The sequence below is a fragment of the Typopeltis vanoorti genome, chromosome 12 (genome assembly GCF_054136105.1).
Source record: "Typopeltis vanoorti isolate ZY-2024b chromosome 12, IOZ_Tvanoo_1.0, whole genome shotgun sequence".
In the NCBI taxonomy this organism is placed as follows: Eukaryota; Metazoa; Arthropoda; class Arachnida; order Uropygi; family Thelyphonidae; genus Typopeltis; species Typopeltis vanoorti.
The window spans coordinates 89675127-89700917 of record NC_143560.1 but is presented as its reverse complement, the minus strand read 5'-3'; the positions used below and the strand labels follow the sequence as shown (position 1 = coordinate 89700917).

The 25791-nt window shown below is 35.6% G+C and overlaps 1 protein-coding gene across 1 annotated transcript in view; it reads left to right on the top strand.

Moving 5' to 3' along the window:
• Nucleotides 1–25791, top strand: part of LOC150100986 (uncharacterized) — a 69863-nt gene that overhangs the window by 6395 nt on the left and 37677 nt on the right. The window contains exons 2-4 of the mRNA XM_090401493.1: nucleotides 5047–5168; nucleotides 18730–18866; nucleotides 24418–24520. Of these exons, the coding sequence (XP_090257619.1) occupies nucleotides 5047–5168; nucleotides 18730–18866; nucleotides 24418–24520 (362 nt within the window). The remainder of the gene's footprint in view (nucleotides 1–5046; nucleotides 5169–18729; nucleotides 18867–24417; nucleotides 24521–25791) is intronic.

The window sequence follows — 25791 nt, the reverse complement described above, 5'->3', positions numbered from 1 at the left end:
TACCCTGGCAAAGTAAGCAGCAGCAGCAGCAGAATTATTCGCCAGTTGATTGGGAAGACTCTTGAAGAGTTACCATCAGGTTCAGTCCCTGGTGGCCAGCCTGCAAAAACCATTTTACAGCTGTGCCCTCAAATTGGGAAAGGAGCAAGAGAGAGAAGCGACACTGCGTTTAGAAGAGAAAAATGGGTGGATAGAAACCAGAAGCCCTACTGTAGAAACGAAACACGGCAAACACCATTTCATGCCTAGGATTAGGTTTATCTACGAAACGAAATCTACTACCTACAGGTTTAGTTAGCATTTCCTCCAACTAGGGAAGGTATGCCTTTAAGGCAGCAATACTTACCCTGCCCAAGTTCCATTTCTGGAAACAGACCATATCATGGAAAGGTGTGTGTGTGTCAGGGGAGGGAGGGGGGTACTTGGCTAGGAGAGGCTGTACAGTATATTGCTCAATCACCAGTGCTTAATAACTTGCTTATTGGAGACCTGAATTGGCTTGAAATGTACTATGTTATTTGGTCTGCACAGTAGGCTAACTGGATTATCTAACCCATAGCTCACCCACAATAATAATGTACAATACAATACATTTACAGTGTTCTGTGGATATTATGTGTGTTAGCTTTAGTGTGGGTCTTAAGGAAGATAATTATCATGTGGGCTTGTAAAAGAATTTCAGGCCTATTGACTTTTTTTCTTGATATCCTCTTAAGCCCATAGTTGCAAAGCAGTGCCTCAGGCTTGCTATCTTTATATCTCTAGTGTAAACTCAAATACACAAGTATAATTTGTGAAAAATGAGCAAGTTTGAGAACAGGAAGTAAACAGCAAAGTAATCAAAACCTTCTAAAGGAACATGCATACTAGACATATTAAACACTTACACAGCTCTCTCTCTCTCTCTCTCTCTCTCTCTCTCACACACACACACACACACACACACACACACACACACACACACACACACACACACACACACACACACACACACACACACACACGCGCGCACACACACACACAGAGAGAGAGAGAGAGAGAGAGAAAATATTGAAGTTATTCAAAATGCCAGTATATTTCACCTGATGTAACATAGATGTCTTCAGTAAGAGAAAAGCAGATCAGTTAACTACATTCAAAACATGAATCACAAGATGCGAAGTCATCTAGCATATGTTTACTAGCTCATGTCTTGGTCACAGCTGAGTGGACAGAAGACTGCACTATTAGAATTCAGATGTAAAAGCTGGATAGTTTCTATAACTAAAAATTAAATAAGTAAATAAATTAAATTAAAAATTTTAATTAAGTTAAAATTCAGTATTTAAAAAAAATTATGAACGGAGCTGTTAAGGTTTTGACGATCTTGTAAGGTTTTATATGTTAGAAGTACCAGACAGTAAAATTTAAATCTACTGGAATGAAGAATCTTGGTCTGGTTCAAAGAACTCTGTGTATAGTGTCAATGACATGGGAAGCAAGACTAGACCTGTCGGATTCTAAAAATGGAATGTAGTTTTGATGTTCTTGCATTCTAATCTTAGCAAAATGGCCAGTCTGTCCAAAGTAACAAAGCTGACATGAACAGGATACTTTATAGACACCTGACAGGGAGAGAGGTGTTAATTTGCTCTGGGTGACAGCTCCTGAGCTGGTTAGCTATTAAATGCCACTCCCCCCCCCCCCTGCAAATCTTTCGTTCCAGAAATGTTTAGTTTTGAAGTGAAGATTTAAGTTTTAGCAAACAATTATCATATATTTTTAAGTTGGAAAACTTACATCTTCACTTGTTATTTAGTTTTTATTATTCACTTCTAGGACCTTGAATAATATACAAAAATTACTAATATTTTTTGGGCAGACATTCTTTTTGGGACATGCTAGATATATCTCATAAACTCCTAGGCTCTGATGATAGAAAAGTGGATACTTTGTTTGGGGGAATGAAGACATCTTTTATGTTGTGTTGTTTCAAGACAAGGATTATTCTGTCAGTCACAATTTTTATATAAGATAAAGTGACAACTCCCCTGTAGTTATGATTTTCTTGATTACCAGATGCCTTCCTTGGTGCTTGTTACAAGATGTTTTCATTTAAGTTTTTCTCATCACTTGATATGAATCATATATTTGGTTTAATCCTTTATCCAAGTGTAATCAAACAAAGTTTGCGCCTGAAGTATTTTCAGGACTGGGGCAACTCATGGCAAAGGTGGTATAACTTCTCATCACTTACCTTAGTATCCCATAATGCAAAGCACATCTTCTTGTGGACATGTATAATGCTATGCATTAAGGGAAGGGTGACTACCCAGACCGGTTTCGACCTTTATTGTTTGCTTAAACTTAAACAATTCCATCATCCTCCGTATAGTCCTGACCTCGTGCCAAGTGACTTTCACCTGTTCAAACATCTGAAATCTTTCCTTGGTGGCCAGCGGTTTCAAGATGACGATGAAGTCAAAGAAGCAGTCAGTACATCATAGGCTTGCATCACAGGAGACAACCTTATACGACGAAGGTATACAACTCTTGGTGCCCCATTATGATAAGTGCCTGAACAATGGCGGAAATTATGTAAAATAGTAGTGAAAGATATCTACTTTAATTTTCAATAAAGTTTTTTTTGTAAGTATATTTTTGTTTCTCTGACAGTCCATTGGAACTTACTTTCTGGACGTCCCTCATACATGGTGATATATCATCAAGTCTCACAGCGTACAGCCGTATTAGCATCAAGTTTGCTTAATTCGCCATATACCTCATCCTCACTCACAGTCAGCCTCTCCTCCTCCTCATCATCCATTGCTCTCAAACTCTCCATAATGTCACAAATTCACAAGGATGAAAGACCATTATGAACTGCTCTTTAAATATCTCAACTATATCCTCCTCAGCAGCTGTTCTTATACCATTTTCTCCAATCAATGTCATCCTACTATAATCATTCTTTTTTTTTTTTGCTTCATTAGCTAACTGCTGCTCATACTGAACTTTTGGTACCCTTACCAACCAAGTCACCCTCCTCACCTGTTCTTTGTATTCCTCATGGAATTGATTATTACCACTCCTCTTATGTTGCCCCTCCATAATGCCTTTTTTTTCTCTGTAATGCATGCTTAATCTCTTCATTCATCCATTTCATACCTTTGCTTCTACTAGATAGTTCTTGAATATCACCTAAGCAGCATTGATCTCCTTTCCACCCAAATTCATGTCTTATGTTATAGCTGCAAGCTGTCTCCTGAGCTTCTCATAATCACCAGCCTTGTAGTTCCACATATACCCTTTCCTCACATGGTTGACAACCACCAATGGTCACTTTCACCAACTGGATCAAGATTTGACACTTCATTTATAATAACATCCTCTGATGAGATGATCGAATCCAAGACTGCCAATTCTCTTGTGCCCTCTCCTACATACTGCCTGGGGGCAGTTGTCTCCCCAAAACTCAAGAACTTCATTTTCTTTACTTCCTGTTGCTATCTCATCATCCCTCTCTCCTTACTGTAATTAAAATCACCGATAACGATCACCCTTTTCGTATTTGCTTGGCTAATTTGCTTATACATTTCCTGGTCACTATCCTCCACGTTACCAGGTTTATAGCAACATCCAACAAATTATTTCATTCTGTTCACCTCTATCTCACACCATACTGTCTCAGAACCACCACCACTACTATTTCCCCTTGCATCTTAGTTAAAAGAGTATATCATCAATAGCACTCTGCCTCCCTTTTACCCTTTCTGTCTTCATGAAGTACATCATAGTCTTCCATCTCTATTCCTATCAGGATGTCATCCTCATCTAACCATGTCTCACTTATTTAAACAATTTTTGGGAATGAACTCAATCAATGCAACCATTTCATTTCCCTTGTTTCTGATACTTCTAGCATTCGCATACAAACATAAAGCTCATTCCTGGGTCTATAATAAGTTTCACTGATACCACTTATTAGATGTGACGTCTCCATACCTTCCTCGAGCCATTTCTTTTTCTCCTTACTCATTCCAGAACCTTTTTTAAATCCAGCTGCTTTCCCTACATCCCAGGTCATCTCTTTTTGACTGCACACTTCTTATGCTGCTTCCAGGTTCTTCGTTCTAGTTCTAGCTCTCTCTCTTTATTCTATGAAAAATCTCTTCCACTAGTCTGATAACATCCTCTGATTAACTTAACAGCATTTGCAGAGCAACATTTAATTTGGCTTCAGATAGAGTACACTTTATTCTCTTTGCTTGAGTAGCTGTTTTGTAATATGCATCACAAGTCTTCTATTTTACATTAAAGCAACTATAGTGGACTCTTTCAACTTGAGCCATACCTTGGTCATCTGTATGTTCTTTCATTATTCTGCCAGTTTTAGTTTTTATGTAATAAATTTATGAAATGTATCTACCATTTTGAATATCTAAATGTTTTAAGAAATTCATTTTTCATTACACTAGATACAGAATGAATTGCACTGATGTCAGCTGCTCTCTTCAAAAAAAGAAAGTCTTGTAATTTTCACAGATGGACTTTTATTATTTGCATATGCTGTTTGAAAATATTGATGAAAACAAGAATGTTTTTCTGGCCTTTGTCTACTGTAAGCATGTTTGTGAAAGTTGTTAAGTGGCCAATGAACTGTGTGAGATCTGTTTATTGGAGGCATGAAGTAGAATTTCACATTAAAATGCTCTTTTAAGATCATTCCTTATACACATCTCACAACATTAAATTATTGCTCTAAATTAAGGAATGAAAGAAGGGTATAAATTCACAAACAGTTATGTGTTACATGTATACTAACTATAATTAGGCTTTTTTTTATTATTTTTAAATCCAAAGAATCCCTTTTACCCTGTAGATATCAACAGTTCCCTTCTCTGTGCATGTGTATTCTAGTCTAGGTGAATATTACTTTAGGCATTTTATGTGAGTAGCATACTTTTGGTAGATATGATAAAGTTTGCAGTTTGTTTTAAGAATTCAATTCATTTAATCTAAATTGAATAATTAAATTTTGAGAAATATGATCATTAATGTTCATAGAAAAAGAAGCTGAAGTGGCAAGTGAAAAACAAATCATTAAGAAAAAGAAAACAAAGAAGAAAGAAAAAGTTCCAGGTCAGAATCCCAATTATTTTGTGGCTATTAAAATAAGAAACCCACAGGTAGGTATGCCTCTATTTGTTCTTTGTTTTCTGAGTTGTATGTTGGGGAAGGTTTATATTGGCAGCTTATAGAAACTTAAAATGCTTCTTTTGATTCAGTGACTATCGAATGATCAAGAAAGATTTGTGTGATTTTTTCATTATTAATGTAATGAAAAATCACACAAATCTTCCTTGGTCACTCGATAAATGAAAGCAGTTTTAAAAAAATAAACAAAAAGCACTTAAAAAAAAAAACAACAGAAAAACAGACACCTTTGCAACCAATATAATCTTTTCCCAACAAGACAAATATATGAATACCACTCTATTAAACTTGTTGGTTGTGTATATGATTATCCAGCGATAAGGAAAGAGGTGGGGGTGGGATGTTCTGGAGGAAGTATATGAAGGGTGGGATAGAATTTTCTAGTCAAGGCTGTAAGTTTGTCCCAGGTTGCCTATACTATGTGAGATTTTACACTGCTTTGATGGAATACACTTTTGCAGTAGCACATCATGACCTTTAATCACTCGATCAGAGGGCAGAAGCTCATAATGGATAATAATACCAACATCTCTCTCTCTCTCATAGACATTCACCATTATGTGACTCATTGACCTCATGATAATTTTTTTTAACCATTTTTGGTCTGTATTTTTACCTCCTCTATCTTCTTGGAATGCCATGCATATCTTGCTGGTTGCCCAAGTTTATACTCATAAAATAACTGTGCTCAGGTAACTGTAATTAGAGTAGCCCTTTTTGTCACTTTCATTGTAATAGATGATATATCATTTATTATATACTTCATTCCATGATTACTAGATACTTAGTAGTAGTCACAGAATACAGCATCACTTATATGCTTTTGATATGCATTGAAAAATAAGTGCATCTGCAATGACTGCTGCATAATTTTTGTCAAAATATTACCTTTGCAAAAAATCTGCATGAACTTTATCATCTGATATTGGATTCTAAATTTATGCTCAACATATCATTGACCCTCATAGCAACATTGTTTTTAATGTCTTTTTTTTAATTATTTTTATGGCTATTTAGCCTATTTTTGTTTAGCAGTACCTCCTTAATGTCATTGGCTTTTTACTTAAATTTTAGGGCATTACTGATGTTTTATATGGACAGATATATGAAGAATATATAGGAAGAAAAACCAGACATACCTGTGTGGGATGTTGCTGACTGTCTTATTTTTCAGTGGCATCCTGGAGTATGTAGATATACATTCATTGTTGGAGTAAGGAAGTATGATCTGAACGGAAAAGTGGGATTTGAGAGATGTGGGAGAATTATTGGAGAGGCAAGAGGTATGCGAACTTTTTTTGAAAAACCTGTTTTTTTTAATATTTTTTAAATTATTAAAGGTGGGCAGAGAATACTTTGGGATGGGGGTGAACATAGAAATTTTTGTGGGAGAAGAAGGATATTATGGGGTGGGAGAATGGGGTGTTAGCTGTTTCGACAGTGCATCATCTTCGGAGCTCATGGGAAGTTATGTCGTGCTGGCTTGGTGTTTCTGTCTGTCTTTTTGTGTGTTTCCGTCTTTTTTATTTTTTTTAATATGAATCCTATACATGGAAGGTTGTAGACTATTGAATGTTAATGCTATGAATGGATTAAGGGTTAGATAATTCTGAAATTCTATTTTAGAGACCAATCCTAGAACTCCTTCAAGCCATTTTAGGCTTGCAGTAAGTGTGATGGTCTCACACTAAACAATGAAACTTATCTACCTCTTAAAGACATTCAAACAGCCAAACCCATAGTGGGATTTTGGAAGTTTTTTTCACTTGGTTACACTATAAATTATATATTTAGTTTAATCCTTTATCCAAGTGTCAGCAAACAAAGTTTTGTGTCTGAGTAAATGTAAGCAGACTTTGTTCTTACACTTGGATAAAGGATTAAACTAAATATATAATTCATAGTGGGATTCAAACTTACAATCTGTTAGTTAAAAAGCAGGTTTGCTGTCTAGTTAGCTAACCATGCCAGCATGGTTTGTCTAAAGCACCACACTACAGTATTGTGTTATGTATAATGGTAAATTAGAATACATTCAAATGTGCAATATTCCTTTAATTAATGAAAACTTGGAAAAAGAACAAATTGCAGTTCTTCAGTCTGGTAATCTTCCAGTTTAAATCAGTCCATAAGAGTGAAGGTCTAGATGTCGATGTCCTTCAAATGGATGGACCAAAATATCCTTACTTTCACGAACACTGTTTCAGAAAGACATCGGCCTGTAGATTTTGGCTTCATTCCGGTATCATTCTTGGACATCATCCATATTATTTTATTGTTGTTATTTCACTATCCTCCATGGAGTCAACAGACTCATAGTGGGGGGGAGGCTCACTCAACCAGCAACATGTCTATCATAATGAACTTTGAAGATTCATGTAAAATTTCCCCTCAAACACTCTTCATAAACAACACTCCAGATCCTGATATCACTTTGGTCATTTTGGTCAAAACCGGGCAACCAAATCAGAGTGCCATAGTCTATGTGTGGTCAGACCAATTCCATATATTGAGGCACCACCACCTCCTTATCCTTACTTGTTATTGTACTTTTCATCATAGCAGCAGTATGATGTGCAGTCTTTGAAACACTTGCAGTATGCCCTCAGAACTTTAGTCCACTGTCTGTTATCACCCCAAGATTGAATCTCATCCATTTCCTGAAGTACAGCTCCACCAATACAATACATAGTCTTATTCAAACTGTCGTGAATGGTCGACTGCCACCATTTATTTATTTCTAGTAGATCTTATGTTCTCCTGCTGTATATATTCTAACAAATTTATTTGTTTTATGACTGTGCCAGTTAGACTATGTTTGAGTGCAACATTATAAGTTTTTAGACTAAAGACAAAGCAGATAATGTTAGCATTTCCCCACTTATGTTAATCTTTATCTTTAATTAGTCGTGGCTTGATTATTGATTGCTTAAACTTTATCTTATGCAGGTTCAAAATTTTCAGAATAGTGCATTGACAGAATCAGTCCAATGTGTTGTTCACCAACCATTTAATTAAATCAAATAGGAATATTTACGTAGTCTGATCCACATCAACAGATATATATATATATATATATATATATATAATTGCATTACAAGTCTTTGTCAATTTCAATTCTTCCTGATTCAGACTTAATTCTATGTTTCTTCCCTTAAAGTTAAATCGTAATCTAGAATATCTTGCTACTCATGCATACACAAACTGGAAATAAGGCATACCTTAGGCAGCTTAATTCAATATTAAATTACATTATAGAGTAAGAAGAGTTCAGTACTCTTCTTACTCTATACTGATTATACACAGTTGAGATCCAGACACACCTTGAGTGAACTTATTTCATTTGTTAACTTACACAATCTTATTGTACCCATTACCAGACATACTTGATGTACATTCTTGCTTGTAAATATCACATATATAAGTACTTATAATTCTTGTTCAGCACTGCCTTTTACATGAATCTTTTATTTACACGAAAGTGCTCCTTTTTGCCTTTTTTCCCTTCTGCTGGCTCATTCTTGATTTCCCGCAAATTTTTTCTTTGTCCACGTTATCTATTGTTCTATGTGCTTTGGACCCTGTTATCATGTTAGCTTTTACATGTTTTTCTAAGGAGATTGCACTTAGAGAAATGTCAGTTTTGTCTGTTACAAATACAAGATTATTACAGACAAAATTGACATTTCTCCTTAGAAAAACATGTAAAAGCTAACATAAGTTACTTATCATGAGAGATTTAACAATACCATATTTTGTCATGTGTTGAATTTTTTTCTTGACAATTATTCATAAGACTATTACACTTTTTTTATAATCTTTGTCAAGTAGCTTTCTTTTATCCTCCAACATGTTTCGCCAATCTTTTTCTATTGGCATCCTCAGGGAATACAAACTAGTAAGCTAAAATGAAGGTTACAGACTAGTTTATAACTGATGGTTCTAATTCATACAAAAAATTGGTATCACTACTTTGTTCAATCACTGTTTAACTTCTAACTATTTTATTTGGCAAAAAACAATCTACAAACAACTCACTGGATTAGCTATGGGTAGCCCCCTATCACCTCCTTGTGCTGACTTATTCATGGAAGATCTAGAGAAAAAAATCTTAACCCAGATCATTCCAAAACCGAAAATTTGGTACAGATATGTAGATGACATCTTTATCATTTGGGATCATACGAAAGAAGAACTAATGAATTACCTCAACCAAATCAGTAGTTTCCACAATACATTCAAAATCACATTAGAAATGGAAAAAGATAAAAAACTGCCATTCCTTGACATTTTAATAAAGAAACAATCCAATAATAGTATCAATATACAGAAAACCTACAAATACAGGACGTTACCTCCATTTCAACTCAGCTCATCACATAGCTCAGAAACTTAGCATTATCCATAGTCTCAAGAAAAGAGCTATACAGTATATGACAGACAAGGATGACCTACTAACAGAATTAACCTCAATATCCAGAGAACTTTCTTTAAATGGTTACCCAAAAAGTCTCTATAACAAGATTCTCTTTACTGATATACCACATTGACAATGTGATGATGTCCAATACATCAGTACAATTACAATTCCTTTTGTCAGCAACCTTTCCAAAAAATTAGCTAACCTTTTAAAACCACATTAGATCAGAGAGGCATTCAAACCAATCAACACTATTCGGAAATTTTTAAGATCACTGAAAGATCCTCACCCATTCTACAAGTACTCTGGAGTATATAATATACCTTGCTCATGTGGTATTAGTTACGTAGGTCAGAACTCTAGAAGCTTTGAAACGAGAAAGAAAGAACACATAGGATATGTCAGAAATAACAGACAAGACATTTCAGGCCTTTCATGCCACTTTGCCTCTACTAACCATCACATTGAGTGGGATAAGAGCCTTATGCCATACATAGAAGATAACTACCATTCAAGAACCTTTAAAGAAGCAGCTACAGTCGCCCATAAAACTGAAAACCTAAACAAGAATCAAGGTCTAATTTTACCAGAAATTTGGAAAACTTTTATCAGATCATTAAACATCAAAGAAATGAACTTTCATAACAATTACATCATGAGCCATAACGAATAAATCACGTTAACGAGACACGCACATTGTCACGCACAATACCAATTTTTTGTATGAATTAGAACCATCAGTTATAACCTAGTCTGTAACCTTCATTTTAGCTTACAAGTTTGTATTCCCTGAGGATGCCAATAGAAAAAGATTGGCGAAACATGTTGGAGGATAAAATAAAGCTACTTGACAAAGATTATAAAAAAAAGTGTAATAACCATATTTTGTCATTGCTGCTTTGTACTTGTTGCTCGAATAGATATATATTGTCTGGCAGAATTAATAGCAACACTTTGTATACATGTAGGTATCTTTTTATACAAACATTTGTAAATACAAATATTTGTAAATATTTAGACATTGTATACTAATTATCATCATCATCATCATCGTCAAATTCTTGACATGTACCCTCAAGAGGTGTACAGGATATGATAGTACCACATGAAAAATTTACATCATTACTAACTTCCTATCTACAATTTTCCTCCAAATCAGTCTGTTACTTCTCAAGACTCCTACATTATCAGATCTTATATTTCTATCGTCTAAGGCACTTTGTACCGTATCAATCCACCTATATCTTGGTCTTTCTCTGGGTTGTTTTCCTGCCAACCTGGCAGAGAAAAGTTGTTTTGCTAATCTTTCCTCGCCTATTCTGTTCAAGTGACCACACCACCTGAGATTAGCTCTGCTAATGCATTCCTGGATGCTGACAATATCAAGTTCTTTCCTAATATAATCATTTTTAATATGATATTGCCATTGATGCCATCTGTTCACGCCTCGAATCTTTCTCAGGACTCTCATATTTGCAGTCTCTAGTCTTATATATCTTGGTCTTTCTCTGGGTTGTTTTCCTGCCAACCTGGCAGAGAAAAGTTGTTTTGCTAATCTTTCCTCGCCCATTCTGTTCAAGTGACCATACCACCTGAGATTAGCTCTGCTAACGCATTCCTGGATGCTGACAATATCAAGTTCTTTCCTAATATAATCATTTTTAATATTATATTGCCATTGATGCCATCTGTTCACGCCTCGAATCTTTCTCAGGACTCTCATATTTGCAGTCTCTAGTCTTTGGTCAAGTGTTTTACTTCTGACCCAGCTTTCAGATCCATAAGTTAAAACTGGTTTAAACACTGTCTTGTATACAGCTAATTTAGTGTTCTGACTAATTTCTCTCTTATTCCATATGAATTTATTCAATTGACTGCCTACCATACCAACTTTGTTGATTCTGTTGTCTATTTCCATATTTAATTTACCATCTTCACTAAAAATCGTGCCTAAATAGCTGAAATGTTTTACTTGTTCCACAGGTTCTCCGTTCACAACGCAGTTGACATTTTCAACAATTCTACCTGTTTTCATTCTTTTTGTCTTTTTAATGCTGACCTTCATACCATATCTATTACAACAGATATTCATTTTAGTCAGGGAATCTTGCTAACTTGTAGCAGATTTATTTAGACGTATAACATCGTCTGCATAAAGCAAAGAGCTGACATTAACATCTCCAATTTTGATATCATGTTTAATACCACTTTCCTTCATAATGTGATCCATATAGATAATGAATAACAGAGGGGATAATGTACATCCTTGTCTCACACCAGATTTAACATTAAACCATCTTCCTGTACCTCCCTCAATTCTAACTGTTGACTTACAACTCAAATAAAGACTAAGTATTGCTTGATATAATGCCCCATTGACACCATATAACTGTAGCGTATTGAATAGCTTCTCTCTTGGCACCTTGTCATATGCCTTTTTCAGATCGACAAAACTTAAATACAGATCTTTGTTATATTCCCATGCTTTCTCAACTATTTGTCGTAAAGTGAAGATCTGATCCTGACAGCCTCTATTTGGCCTGAATCCAGCTTGTTCTTCACCCAGCTTTTCTTCCACAATTCTTCTCAACTGTTTCTCAAGTATACTTGCATAGATTTTGCCAGGAAAACTCAGTAGGGAAATACCTCTGTAATTCTCACATTCAGTTTTATTTCCCTTTTTATATATGGGTACTATGAGAGCTCTACTCCAATCATCGGGAATTCGTCCCTCTGTCCCGGCTTTCTGAACTATGCAGTCCAGCCACTGTAAGACTTTTATACCACCATATTTCAGCATTTCTGGTCAAATATCATCTACTCCTGCTGCCTTTCCACATTTCAAGCCTTTGATGGCTTTTTCTACTTCAAGTATGAATATGTATTCCTGACTGTATGCCTGTTGAGTGTTTTTCACCACTGTGCTGTCACTGCTTGTTTCATTTAGCAATTTTTAGAAGTAATTACTTCATACTTCAAGGATATCTTTTTCTCCTGTTTTCATGTCACCTTTATCATCTCTAACCTTTTGCAGCACTCTTTCCTCCATGTCTAAGCTTCTTCAACAATCTCCAGAATATCTTACCACCTTCTTGATATTTATTTTCTATGTTCTTGCCAAAGTCCTGTGTAAAACTAGCTAAACAAAAGTCACTTTTGTTTAGCTAGTTTTACACAGTGTTTCACTTTCCTGCATTTGTCTCTGTATTCTCTAAGAGCAAAAGCTGATTTATTTGCCAGAAACTTTTGATATGCTTTCTTCTTTTCCTTCACTGCCTCTTTAACTTCCTGTGTCCAACATGGAGTTCTGATTTTTTCCATCCTTGTAGACAACCTCATCACATGCCTCTCTGGCTGAATCAGTCAGGGGTTTTCTTCAAGGCTTACCACTGAATCTCCAAGGTTTGGTTCCTGTTCTCAAACTCTTTCATTTTTTCTTCAATAATCTTTGTGTATTTTAGTGTACAGTTCACATCTGAGAGCTGCTCAACTTTTATTCGCTTTAAAACTTTCTTACATGTTATTTTTTTCAATATGAAATTCAATTTTATCCTGCTCAAGACTAAATGGTGATCACTTCCAATTTCAAATCCTCTGTACACTCTGGTGTCCTGCACCAGGGAGAAAACATCAATACCAATAATAACATAGTCAATGAGACTTTTCTTATTCCTTGACTCTTCTCTCCATGTGAATTTGTACACATTTTTTTTTGTTGGAACATGTTGTTAGTGATAACCATTCCATGTCCTGAGCAGAAATCCAACAGGTATTTGCCATTATTATTAGCTTTGCTCTTTTCTCCAAATTTTCCCAAAATATTTTTGTATGTCTGACAATCATTTCCTACCTCTGCTATTTAGATCCCCAACAAGGACCAGCTTTTCCTTTTTCATTGTGTCAGTTGCTTTTTTTTAAGCCTCAAAAAAATTTCTCCACTTCTACCTTAGTAGAACCTTCTGTGGGACCATAGGCACAAATAAGTCTCATTGTCCAGTTCCTCATTCACATATTTGTACACATCACTCTACTTGAGATATCCTGCCATTCAAGAAGATTAGCCTCTTAATTTGTGTTGAATATTATGGCTACGCCTTCTTTTCCTTGATTATCATTGCCTGAATATAACATTTTGTATTTATTGCTCAGAAAGATCTCCAGTTTGTCTTTTTTTTTTTTGTTTCAGTCACCCCTATTATGTCAATCTGGTACTTATCTAATTCCTCAGCTAGCTCCATTTCTTTGCCATTCAGGCTTCTTATGTTGATAGTACCGATCTTTAACTCTGGTGATGTTGAGTTGGGGTGTGTTTTCAGATTTGTTCCAGTAGCTGACTTTTCGCTGTTCGCCCTGGTCCCCTTGCGAAAACAACGGGGACCTTGTTCAACCAGGCGATGCCCCACCTGGCATGAAATTTTGTCACGTTGTACCATTGTTTTTTATTTTGGTTTAACCAATAATATACAGTTTGGTTTGCTAAATTCCAAATTGCTAGTCCATCCTCGTTCGTTCATTATCCAGGTAGATACCCAACAGGGTGCATCACGAGAAGGTGAGGATTGCACATTAGGTCAGAAGCCCTGGTCGGTTCTCCTGGTGGAGGTCTCCTCTCAGTTATACAGCTTTGACCCTTAAACACCCCTACTAATTATTATTATTATTATTATTCAGGCCACCATGGAGTCAAAAGACTCATCGCTGGAGGTCCCTCCTAGGAAACATAAATTCTATTATACCACTTCTTGAACTCATGGACCGTTCTTGCTCTCACCACTCTATCAGGCTATGCATTCCACGGTTCAACCACCCTCCATGCAAATAAATCACTCCTCACCCTCTTGCTCACAGCTTCCTTTCGTAACTTCCAGGGATGGCCCCTTGTCATCACTCCCCCGATGTTCAACCAAGCGAAAGAACTCCCCAGTGTCAACCCTGTAACCACCTCTCAACAGTTTGAAAGTCTCAATCATATCACTAAAAGAGATTTTTAATCTCCCCTGACATTTATGAATTATGCAAATTCTTTGTATATGCACATTTTACATGGAAAAGAAAATATGCAGGTGGCTGGATGGACTGTCCGCACCTTCCAATTTAGTCAGCTTCTGTATGGAACACAAAGCATTCTGGTCTAGCTGTGCTGCATGGTTAATATGTTGCTATTTGTCCTTATTTTATCCAAGTATGAGCAAAGAATAGTCTGCATGTCAAATATCTTCACTGCTGGGCTGCTTATATGCAGGGAGCAATTGATTTCATATCAAGTTGTCTGGGTATCCCATAATGTACAGCACACTCCCTTCTCAGGTCTGTATGATGCCATGCATTATGAGAGGAGGGGGGGTCACTGCCCAGGTTGATTTCCATCTTTATTGAGAAAACAGTACAGAGAGTTCCCAAAAAACTATAGATGATCTAAAATTATCACTAATCCTCATCATTCTCAACCTGGATCATTTCAGGATACTCAAGCAAAGACTAAGGACAGATTCTGCAAGACAGCAAATCTGTGTTATTGCTGAACTTCATTTCTGCACACTAGCAGGCAGAACCCCTCACACCAAATCTTGGCTCTAGCTAGTGACCAGCTAAAACCTACTCTGTTCTTAGGGTAAATGCTCTCTGATTTATCTATCTACACCATAGATAAATAATCTTCACACCACTTTTGAGTCACATGCCAAACTAGTATCAATATCCTCCTATGCTCTCCTAGATACCATCAAGGGAGTTTATGGAGTGTCTTGCTTGCATCTTTGCCTGCTATGAACATTCAGAAGAATTTGACACCTGTCTTGAAGAACATATGAAATACATTCAATATTTTCATTGTAGTTGTCAGGCCTATCAGATCATGCTTTGGACATCCTGTTACACTGGATTAAATGGAGAAAAAAAAATACAATGCTCTATAACAGTCATTACAAGTCTGATATGCAATTTTTGGAAATCAATTAGCAATGAGGCACTCCCTTAACATGAAATATTATTATCCTCTTGACCTCCATAGAGTCACAAGATTCATCATGGGAGGTAACTACTAGTCAATACAAAGTGTGTCATACCACTCCTTAAACTCACCCATTGTCTACACTTTCACTACTATCTCAGGCAGTGTATTCCATGCCCATATCACACTCCATGCAAAAAACCCACCTCTCACCCTTTTACTCACCACTTCCTTTTGTAACTTCCAGGGATGGCACCTTGTCTTTGTTTTTTCCTCTCATTCCATGAAAAATCTCCTTAGTGTTAATACGATAATAATCCTTCAACATTTTAGATGTCTCAATCATATCTACCCCTTCGTCTTCTATTTACCAAACTCTGCAGTCCACATGCCCTCAGTCTGTTCTCGTAATCAGCATTCTTCAGTACTGATATAATTTTTATTATCCATATCTGAACATCTCTCCAAGGTTACTCCCCCCCCCCCTTCAAATCCCACTGATCTGATCGGAGCACAGAAATCAAGATGTGGTCTGATCAAAACTTTATACATTGGGACCGCTACACTTTCATCTTTCATGGTCAATGATCTCTTGTCTTCAACACTTCAGTAATTTTCTGAGATCCCCTCCGAATTTCCCAGATTTCAAAATCTTACATTCAGTTGCAATAAGCTGACATCCCCATAAGTTGGAAATGTAAGCATTTGCTCACATTTCCAACTTATTCAAATCCCCTTTAAGAGCCAAAACATCTGCACCACTACTAATAACCCTCCCAAGTTTCTCATCACATGAAAACGACTGAACATCTCCCTGTAGTCCTGTAACAATATCATTGACACAAAGATTGAACAGTAATGGTCCCAGTACTGAACCTGTGGAGCTCTACCTGTAACTCCCCCCTCCCCATTCCCTGATTACCCCCCCCCAATACACACACAACTCACTGATATCCATCAGAAAGCCAGCCACCAATCCAATCCACCAACCTGATATCCAAACTCACATGTTGCAACTCAAAAACTAACTTGTCGCTTTTGAAAAATCCAAAAATAATCACAGCATATGCTTTACCCTCATCCAGTACTCCTGTCACTCTATTGCAAAAGGTAAGTAGATTAATAAAACAGGAGCACCCTTTAACAAATCCATGCTTGCCTGCATAAATAACCTTGCTCTCATCTGTCCAATTCTGTATACTAGTTCTTACCATTTTCTCCAAAAACTTAGCAACTACAGAATAAATACTAACAGGCCTATAGTTTTATATGATGAACTTACCCTTCTTCCACTTTCCCTGAACATATTCCTTTGAAAGACTTTCATTAAACAGCCAAATCAGCGGCACAGTCAGTTCCACAGGACATTCCCTTAAAATATGGTGAAATTCCATCTAGTCCCATGAAGTATGGATTCATTGGTATATCAAAAATTTTGAAACATTTTAAGACCATCAACAACCTGATAGTTGTAAACTTCTTTTCATAACTTATTTGCATCTGAGACATTAGTTATTTTGTCCATTATACACAGTCTTGCCATAACTACTGTTACAACTTCTGCATACCCATGCACTGCCCACAGAGCCAAGTTCCATTAGTGGCACTGTGTGCAGCCATCATTTGTGTGTTTATCAGTAGAGAGCGAGATGTTTAGCTATATGGATTAACATGCAGTGGGAGATTATGAGAACAGTGTAGCTGTAGTAGCATTTCACAAGCTTAGAATGCAGCGACCTGTTATTTTCAACATGTTGAAAACGCTCGGGATTGGTGGGATGTTGGTGTATCTGACTATTAACCATTATAATGATACAGAAGACATATCTGACCGCCAAAGAACAGGTTAACCATGCTATGCCTGTGAAGACATGCCTCTGCTGTAATCTGTAAGAACACAGAAAGTGATGTTGTAAGAGATAAATATTTCGCAGCATGTCACGAACTGATGACTGGGTGAGAGCCTATCATCATTCTGCTGGACACTTCCTAACACCACAACTTATGCAGCAGAGGGTGATAAAATCAAAGGCACTTCTCTGGTGGTATGTGAACACCAGACACAGAGATATTCTCTTTACAGAGGAGAAGATTTCATTATTGAAGACTCTTTTAACCGCGAAAACAATTGGGTATACGTCCTGATGGACGCACAGCATGTGCCATAGCACCCAGCATTCGGAGAGGTCATCACGCTGCATCAGTGATGGTTTGGTGGGGGATGATGTATCGGGCGGGGAGGGGGGGTATCCAAGTTGCATTTCTGTGAGAAAGGGGTTAAAACCTCTGCCAAAGTGTATCAAGACACCATTTTGGAACCTGTGATATGGCCTCTGAACAACATCTTGTTTCACAGTAGGCAGTAGACCTTCCAAGGACCACACAACAGCGGTTGGAGGCGAATGTGCTCGACCACATATCACCATCTGATTGGCCATTTGGAAGTTCCAATCTGAATTGATGACTTCAAATTGTGGTTAGAGCTTGAGAGAGAGTAGCCTGCAAGAAACGACATCCCAGCATCGCCAGCCTGAAGTTGGATTTGGAGTGAGCATGCAGTATTTCTGTTGGATGTTGTGCATGCCACTATCGATATGTAGCCTCACAGACTTTTAACATGCGTGAAGGCAAAAGGAGGACATTTCAAACATCGAGTGCTGCTACATGCATGTTATACATGTGGTTTGTATGTGCTGAAAGCTGTAAATGATTTACTGATAGATTAAAGGTTTATGTGCTGTTCAAGTTGTAACAGTATTCATGGCTAGAATAGGTAATTTTGAAAACTTATTGATTGTTAATGCTTTGTGTGCTTTCAAACTTATTGATTGTTAATGCTTTGTGGCTGTGACAAGTGTTTTTATGCCCTAAAGATTTAAAACCTAGAAAACATCAGCAGCTTAATAAATAAATAAGATTATTTCATTCTGGTGGTATTGTGTTTATACTGTTAAACATTAAAATTAATGCTCAAAAGATGCTTGTTTATGTGTGCGTGTGCGTGCATGCATGCGTGCTCTGTATATGCAAGTTTTGAATTATCTGTGCTCTCCCTTTCCTGTCATATTCTGGGTAATTAAAATTATTTTGTTATTTGGTATTTAAGACAGGTTTCTCTGGAAATTCAATTAGAAGTATATTACAATTTTTCTTTTTGTTTCAGATTCATACAGTTGTTGAGGAGGTGCAACAGCACATAATCACATTAGATCATAATCTGAAATCAGCTAGAATTCCTCTTCCTTCTCTACATATTACACTAATGGTGCTCCACCTTGGTGAACAAGATGACTTGAAAAGGCATGTCTCTCTCTGTCAAAAATTTAGATATCAAAATCAGGAAATAAGTCACATTATTATTATTATAAACAAACAAACAAAAAAGTATGCTTTTGGTAATAAATTGCAGTTCTGAAAATTATCATTGATTTAATTTTAATAGTTTAAGATTACAATCATTCATAAATATCCTTTGTGAGTAGTATGTCTTGGTGAGTATAAAATAATTAGTTTACCTAGTAAACTTTTAGGTAAATCCTAAAAGTATTATACCCAAATGGTTGCTAGGTAAATCAGGTGCCACTATTTAGAGACTAATGACTTACATTAGTTGCCTTAGTATGATGTGATATTATGTATTGTCTTAGTATGATGTGAAGTCTTCAACCTCTATATACAAGTAGCCCAGTAGTGAAGATACTTCATACACAAACTTTGTTTGCTTGCACTTTGATAAAGGATTAAACCAAGAATATAATTTCTTGGCATCTTTAATTATAGTATAACCAAGTGAAAAAAACTTTCAACATTCACTAACCACATTTGATTTGTTTTGTTTTACTGGATTTATCATTGTAAATATGGTTTGTAGATTACATAAAAAAGTAGGATTGTGTTAAATGACTTGTACAATATATGTTTTATGTAAATCCTACCCACAAAAGACCATAAACCCATCTTACATTACTATGACGATGGGCTAAGGATTAGATAATCTGAAAAACCCTATTGTAGAGACTAAACATAGAATATCATGCATCTTGAGATAATGATATTGAGAATATCTTTAATTTCAGATATGACATCTAAAGATATTGAGTTATTGAGAATAGTTTCAGATTTCTTGTCATGTTCATCATCTGTGATTCCTTTTACTGTCATTTCTAAGCTTTTTCAGTAGTCTCCAGTACATTTTTCAACCTTCCTGATATTTAATAAATTAAAGACTTAATTCTGTATGTTAGTCAAGTAAATAATAGTTTAATATCCAACGTTTCACTGACTAATATCTGTCAGCATTTTCAGAGGTAAGCAATAGAAAGTTACAAAAACCAGGGAACTAACTGACAATTCTAAAAATTATATAAAGTTATCACTGTGCATGATACAATGATATAATACGTGTGTCACATGTACAACATTTTATTTGTTGAGAAATTTATTGTAATTTTCATGAAAGTTCGTTTCTTTTTGGTTAAATGATCTGATTAGAGTTTTCCATATATCTGGTAAGATTAGGTCTTGATTCTTATTTAAGTTACCTGCTGAACGGGCAACTGTAGCAGCTTCTTTAAATGTTCTGGAATGGTAGTTCTCTTCTATGTAGGGCATATGGCTCATATCCCATTCGATATTATGGTTGGTAGTGGGACTTTACCTCTACCAACTTCCTGATATTTATTTTCTGTATTCTTACCAGTCTTCCAATGACTTTTGTGTTTAGCTACTCTAGGACACCTGCCATACTTTCTAGCAACTTTTGTTATATTTTCTTCATTTCCTGGACTGCCACTTTAATTTCTTGCAACCACCATGAAGTTCTGATTTTTTCTCTTTGCAGACAACTTTGTTTGTTTTCCTAACTGAATCAGTGTTTTGTTCAAAGTTTGCCACTGAGACTGAGGTTTATTTCTTTTTTTTTTTTTTTTTTTGTTCATAATATTTGTATTCCACCTACAAAAGCTTCTAAACTTTAATTCTTTTTAAAACTTTCTTTACACATTTTTCTTTCAATATGATATTAATTTTTTTGGAAGTTTTTTCCCACTTGGTTAGACTATAATAAATTTAGTTTTATCCTTTGTCCTGAAGTATCTTCAGGACAAAGGCAACTCGTGGCAAAGGTGGACCAAGCTCTCATGACTCCTTGTCTTAGTAGCTCCCATAATGCAAAGCACATCTCCTTGCAGACATGTATGATGCTATGCATTAAGGGAAGGGCCACTACCCAGACCAGTTTCAACCTTTATCGAGGTCTCGTCAGTGGGAGCCAGACTCAGAAGTGGTGATACTAAGGTGGAAGCAATGGAGAAGCCATATTTACCTATACAAGTTGCAAAAGGTGTCTCACCTTATTATTAAATTACTCTGGATTTAGAGAAAGACGTTGGAAGTTTTTTCCACTTGGTTAGACTATAATAAATTTAGTTTAATCCTTTATCCAAGTGTAAGCAAACAAAGTTTGCACCTGAAGTATCTTCAGGACTAAGGCAACTACCATGAGTTTACTCTGTTTGAAACTTGTGAGTTTTTATTGTTTATTTTAACAAATCCATTTTATGTTTAGAAACATGGTCTTACTACTGGAAATTAAATGAATATTTTCTAATCCACAGAAATATTCATGTAATTAAAGTGGAGACTGTTGTTATTTTCCTTTTCAAAGGTTAACTGGATTGCGAGATGTTAATTGTTTAGATGTGTTAAAAAATGTTGGAGGTATCCAGGCCATGTGGCCAAGTGGAGAACAAAGTGTAGCCAAACAGTGAGTCTATGTGGGACATAGGTTAAGGCTTTCTCTTCAACGGTCTCCAGGAAGTAATTAGCCACGAGGAGGATGAGAAGAAAGCAGATAGCCCATGGCTGTCCCCTCTATTTGTTTGTAGTATTTTCCTTTCCAAATAATTAGCCAGAGTTCATAATGAACTTGAACAGGGCTAAGATATTGGGAGGAAATTCAGTTTGAATAATGTCTAAGAATCTTAAAGTGGGACACTGATGAACATAGAGGAGACATAAAAACTGACCATATTGTCAGTGTGTTGCAGTGTGAGGTTTTCTATACTGGCTTTAAAATGGACTGAGTTTTTTAATGTGTGAAAATGTGTTGCCAGTATGTTGGGAAAACACTTTGTAATGTGGCTAATTTGTATGATGGTGACTCAGTGGCATCCACACCTGGGTTTGTAATGGCACGTTCTGTTTGTGGATTTTAGGTAGTTCATATATCCATTGGGAAGGGAAGGGTCTAAAATTGTATGGTTTTAGTTTATCAGACATTTGAACATACCAGGAGGTGACTTTTTCAAGTAGTCTGTGAAGTGAAGTGATCTGATTGGTTCTGTTTGTTCTGCTTTATTTTCTTTCCAGTAGTGCTTCATATTTTTTATGGGAGGCATCACTTTTTGGTGGTTTTATTTGTGGCGGCACTTTGTCAACATCCAGTTTGATACTGTTAGCAATATGGATAGAAAGGCTAAGAATACCATGTTCAATCTGAATCATAATTTCTTCCATAGGAATTTTTTTAGGTGCAAGTGCAGCTACTACCAAGAGAGAGTGCATTAATTGCATCTAGCTTGAGGGTGAAGGAAAATAAGTTTATGGTGTTTATATAATGTTGACTTGAGATATGAATTTCTTAGATTTGCAAACTTGTTGCTGTGCTTTTATTTTTCAAAATTCTTTAGCTGCTGAAACATTAGAGACATCTGAAAAGTCAGCATTCAGTGTGGCAACAAGCTCCTCTTCTAGTACACGAATAGTTTTGTTGGTGTTGATAAGTAGAATGTGAGTGGCACCAATCTGTTCACATAAGAGTGAAGCTGGTTAAAGCACTTTAGCTTTAACTAGCTTTAAATGTCTCTAGCCAGACATTTGGTCTAAGTGCTTTCACAACATACTGGCAACACATCTTCACACATAAAAAAAACTCAGCCAATTTTAAGGCCGTTTGCAGTTGTAAACTTTCCTACTGTAGCCAAACAGCCAGGAAAGCCAACATCAAAATTTCTGAACATCTTGACTATATTCCATTTCCACCATTACAGCCATTCAGAACTTACTGACCATGCTTTGGACAACTGCCACAGGATACACTGGAAGAAGGCCACTCTACTCCACTGCGGCAAATATAAATACAAAAGACTATTCCTTGAGTCAGCTTCTGCCTTAAGAAACTACCAAAACGGCAACAAATCTGGTTGCATGAACCTGCCACAAATTTGGAAATCTCTCTTCGTCTGTATTTCAGCCTAACAGCCAAGGACATTCCATTTTAGATAACTGCGGAGCACTATTTAGGACGTTAGAGTAACTTTCAGTTGCCATACTTCATCCTTGTTACTCAGTGTAGTAGTTCACACATCATATTGTCTTGTGTTTCCTGATGATGGCAATTTGACTTTGCTAAAACATTAGAAATATTAATTAAATTTATTATAATTAATATTAGTGTACATTGTAATTTTCTTAACAAACTACAATTATGAATAACTGGTCTGTAATGTATGTGAAACTCAAACTAGCATTGTGTGCACACACACACACACACACACATAAACTCCTGTTTTAATCAGGGAATGCGTTCCAAGAAATCCTCAATTCCATTTCCACATTAAATGGGGGATACCATTTTTTTCCAATCTTTTGACTGTTTTATTTATTGATTGATTTTTTTTCTATTTTTTACAGACTGAAAGCCTTATTTGTTATTATTTGTATGTTAATAGGTATCAGTTTTTGATTTAAATATTTGATCCATGCAAGTACCAATTTTTCCAACTTTAATATAGTTTCACTCTGAGATTGGGTGATTTTCTTTGTGGAGAAGAGAGTAACGTTTCATCCGCTTCTTTAATTTTATCCTTATGTTAAAGATTGTTTGTATTGTTGATTTGCTTAATTTAAATTCACGTGCAACATCAACAGTCTTAAAACCGGACTTGTATTTTTGTATGATTTTTACCTTCTTATCCAAATTGATAATAGCATGCTGTGCTAGCTTATCCTCATTGCTGTGACTTTCCTTTGCTGGTCTTATTTACATGTTTAATAAGAGTGCAAATTAATCTTGTAATAAATTATGTAATCGTGGAAACAATACAATTCGAAGTGTATCAAACTGACATTTATATACTTCTATTTTTAAAGTTTGTGTTCAAATCAGCAATGAATTTTGAACTCGCAGATATGAGGTGATGTGCTGGGTAATTTGCTGTGCAGAAGTGTGTAATAATATATAAATAGTGAAATAACATATATGTATACATTGGTTAAGAAAAAAAAACACATAAAAGCTAATTTGCATGAATGGGGGAGGCATAAATCGGAGGTTACCTGTATATCATTTCCAGATTTTACATTATGTGTCCGTGAGAGTGACATATAGTAAGATATTGTTGATCCAGTATGGGGGATGATATATATATACATATATCAGCCCCATACATGAAAGGTCCCAAGACTTGTGACACTACAGTGCTGTGTGTGTGTGGGAAATTACAGCATTGAAGTATTTGTCAATTTAAATATTTATCATTACACAATAATGTGAAATTTTTCTTTGAAAAGTGTCTGTTGTATATCATAGAAGTTGTTTTTATTAGTATGCTTTCATATTTCTTTATTATTATTATTGTTGTTCTTTTGGATTTAAATTCTGTAATATGCAAGTTTTATTAAGATAAACTTTATGAGATTATTGCATTTAAATAAACTTTACACATAGATAAATACTGAGACAACCATATGTTAAGATAAACTTGCATTGTAATAAACTTTACAGAAACAAAAATAAAGAAAAACATATAAATTTATATAATTTATGCTAATTATTTAAAAAAAAATTTAGAGCTGAAGAGGCCATTAATTCATGTGAATTAATTCTCAAAGAAGCATTCTCAAAAGATCCACTTGTTTTAACATTTGAAGGACTTTCTCACTTTCGAAATCAAGTATGTTTATATTGGAATTACTAAGTTTTGCATGTGCAATATAATTTGGGACCAAGTTTTTACTTTTTTATATTGAGGAGTGTAAAAGATAATAGCATATTAGGAATAGTAATTATTGTATTGCTGAGGTATGACAGTGTGAGTTGAGAAAGCAAACAAAGAAGGTCTCGGTGCTTAGCCTCTTGCAATGAGTCTTCTGACTCCATGGGGACTTGGAAATGTTACTAATATTTCTAAATAAAAATGTAAGTGTAACATGAGACTAATACTAATGTTACTTTCCTGCACACTGTTATACCTGCTCATACTATTCAATATATTATATGTATGTTGTCACAGTATAATTTGTTGTAAACTTGATCCAAAAAACACACTTTGTCCCTTGCACTGCCTTAAAAAAAAGGATCTAAAGTTAAAAATATCTAATAATTTTGTATTTTGTATGCTTGTTCTGAAAAATTTCAGAACTGAGCAGCAGTAATTTCAAGATGACTTGGAAAGAGCAAAGCACGTATTCAAAGCACATATTTATATGCCATTTAAAATTGATATATATATATATATATATATATATATACACATACATACATACATACACACTTATTAGTTATTTTTACAGAATCTGTTTTGTTAAGTATTTTTTTCCCAAAAAAAACTCTTACTATATTGTTATTACTACTATAATAAGCCAAAAGGCTATTTTACCAGCGACATAAGTTAAGTTAAAGGGAGATGGTAAATCCCGTTTTATTTTATAGCCGGGTACTAAACTCGGATTGAAATCCATCGAATCCATAGAGTTTCATGCCGAAAAAACTATCGCCGACCCCGAGTGTATGTGATTACTTTGCTAGTACAACACCAGGGCAACTCCAAGCAAAGGTGGAGCAAGCTCCATCACTAACCTTAATATTCTCTCATAATGTAAAACACAGCTCCTAAGAGATGTATATATACTGTTTTACATTATGAGAAGAGGTCACTACCCAGACTGGTTTCAACCTTTTTTGAGGTCTCAACAGTGAGTAAGTAGACCTGGAATATCAAGGTTGTAAGTGAACCGAACTTACATATACCGATGGATTTCGATCTGAGTTTTGTACCCGGCTATAAAATAAAACGGGATTTACAATCTCCCTTTAACTTAACTTATGTCACCGGTAAAATAGCCTTTTGGCTTATTATAGTAGTAATAACAATATAGAAGTACACCAGTTCAGCAATTCTATAGTAGAGGTATATGTAAGTTCGGTTCACTTAAAACTTTGATA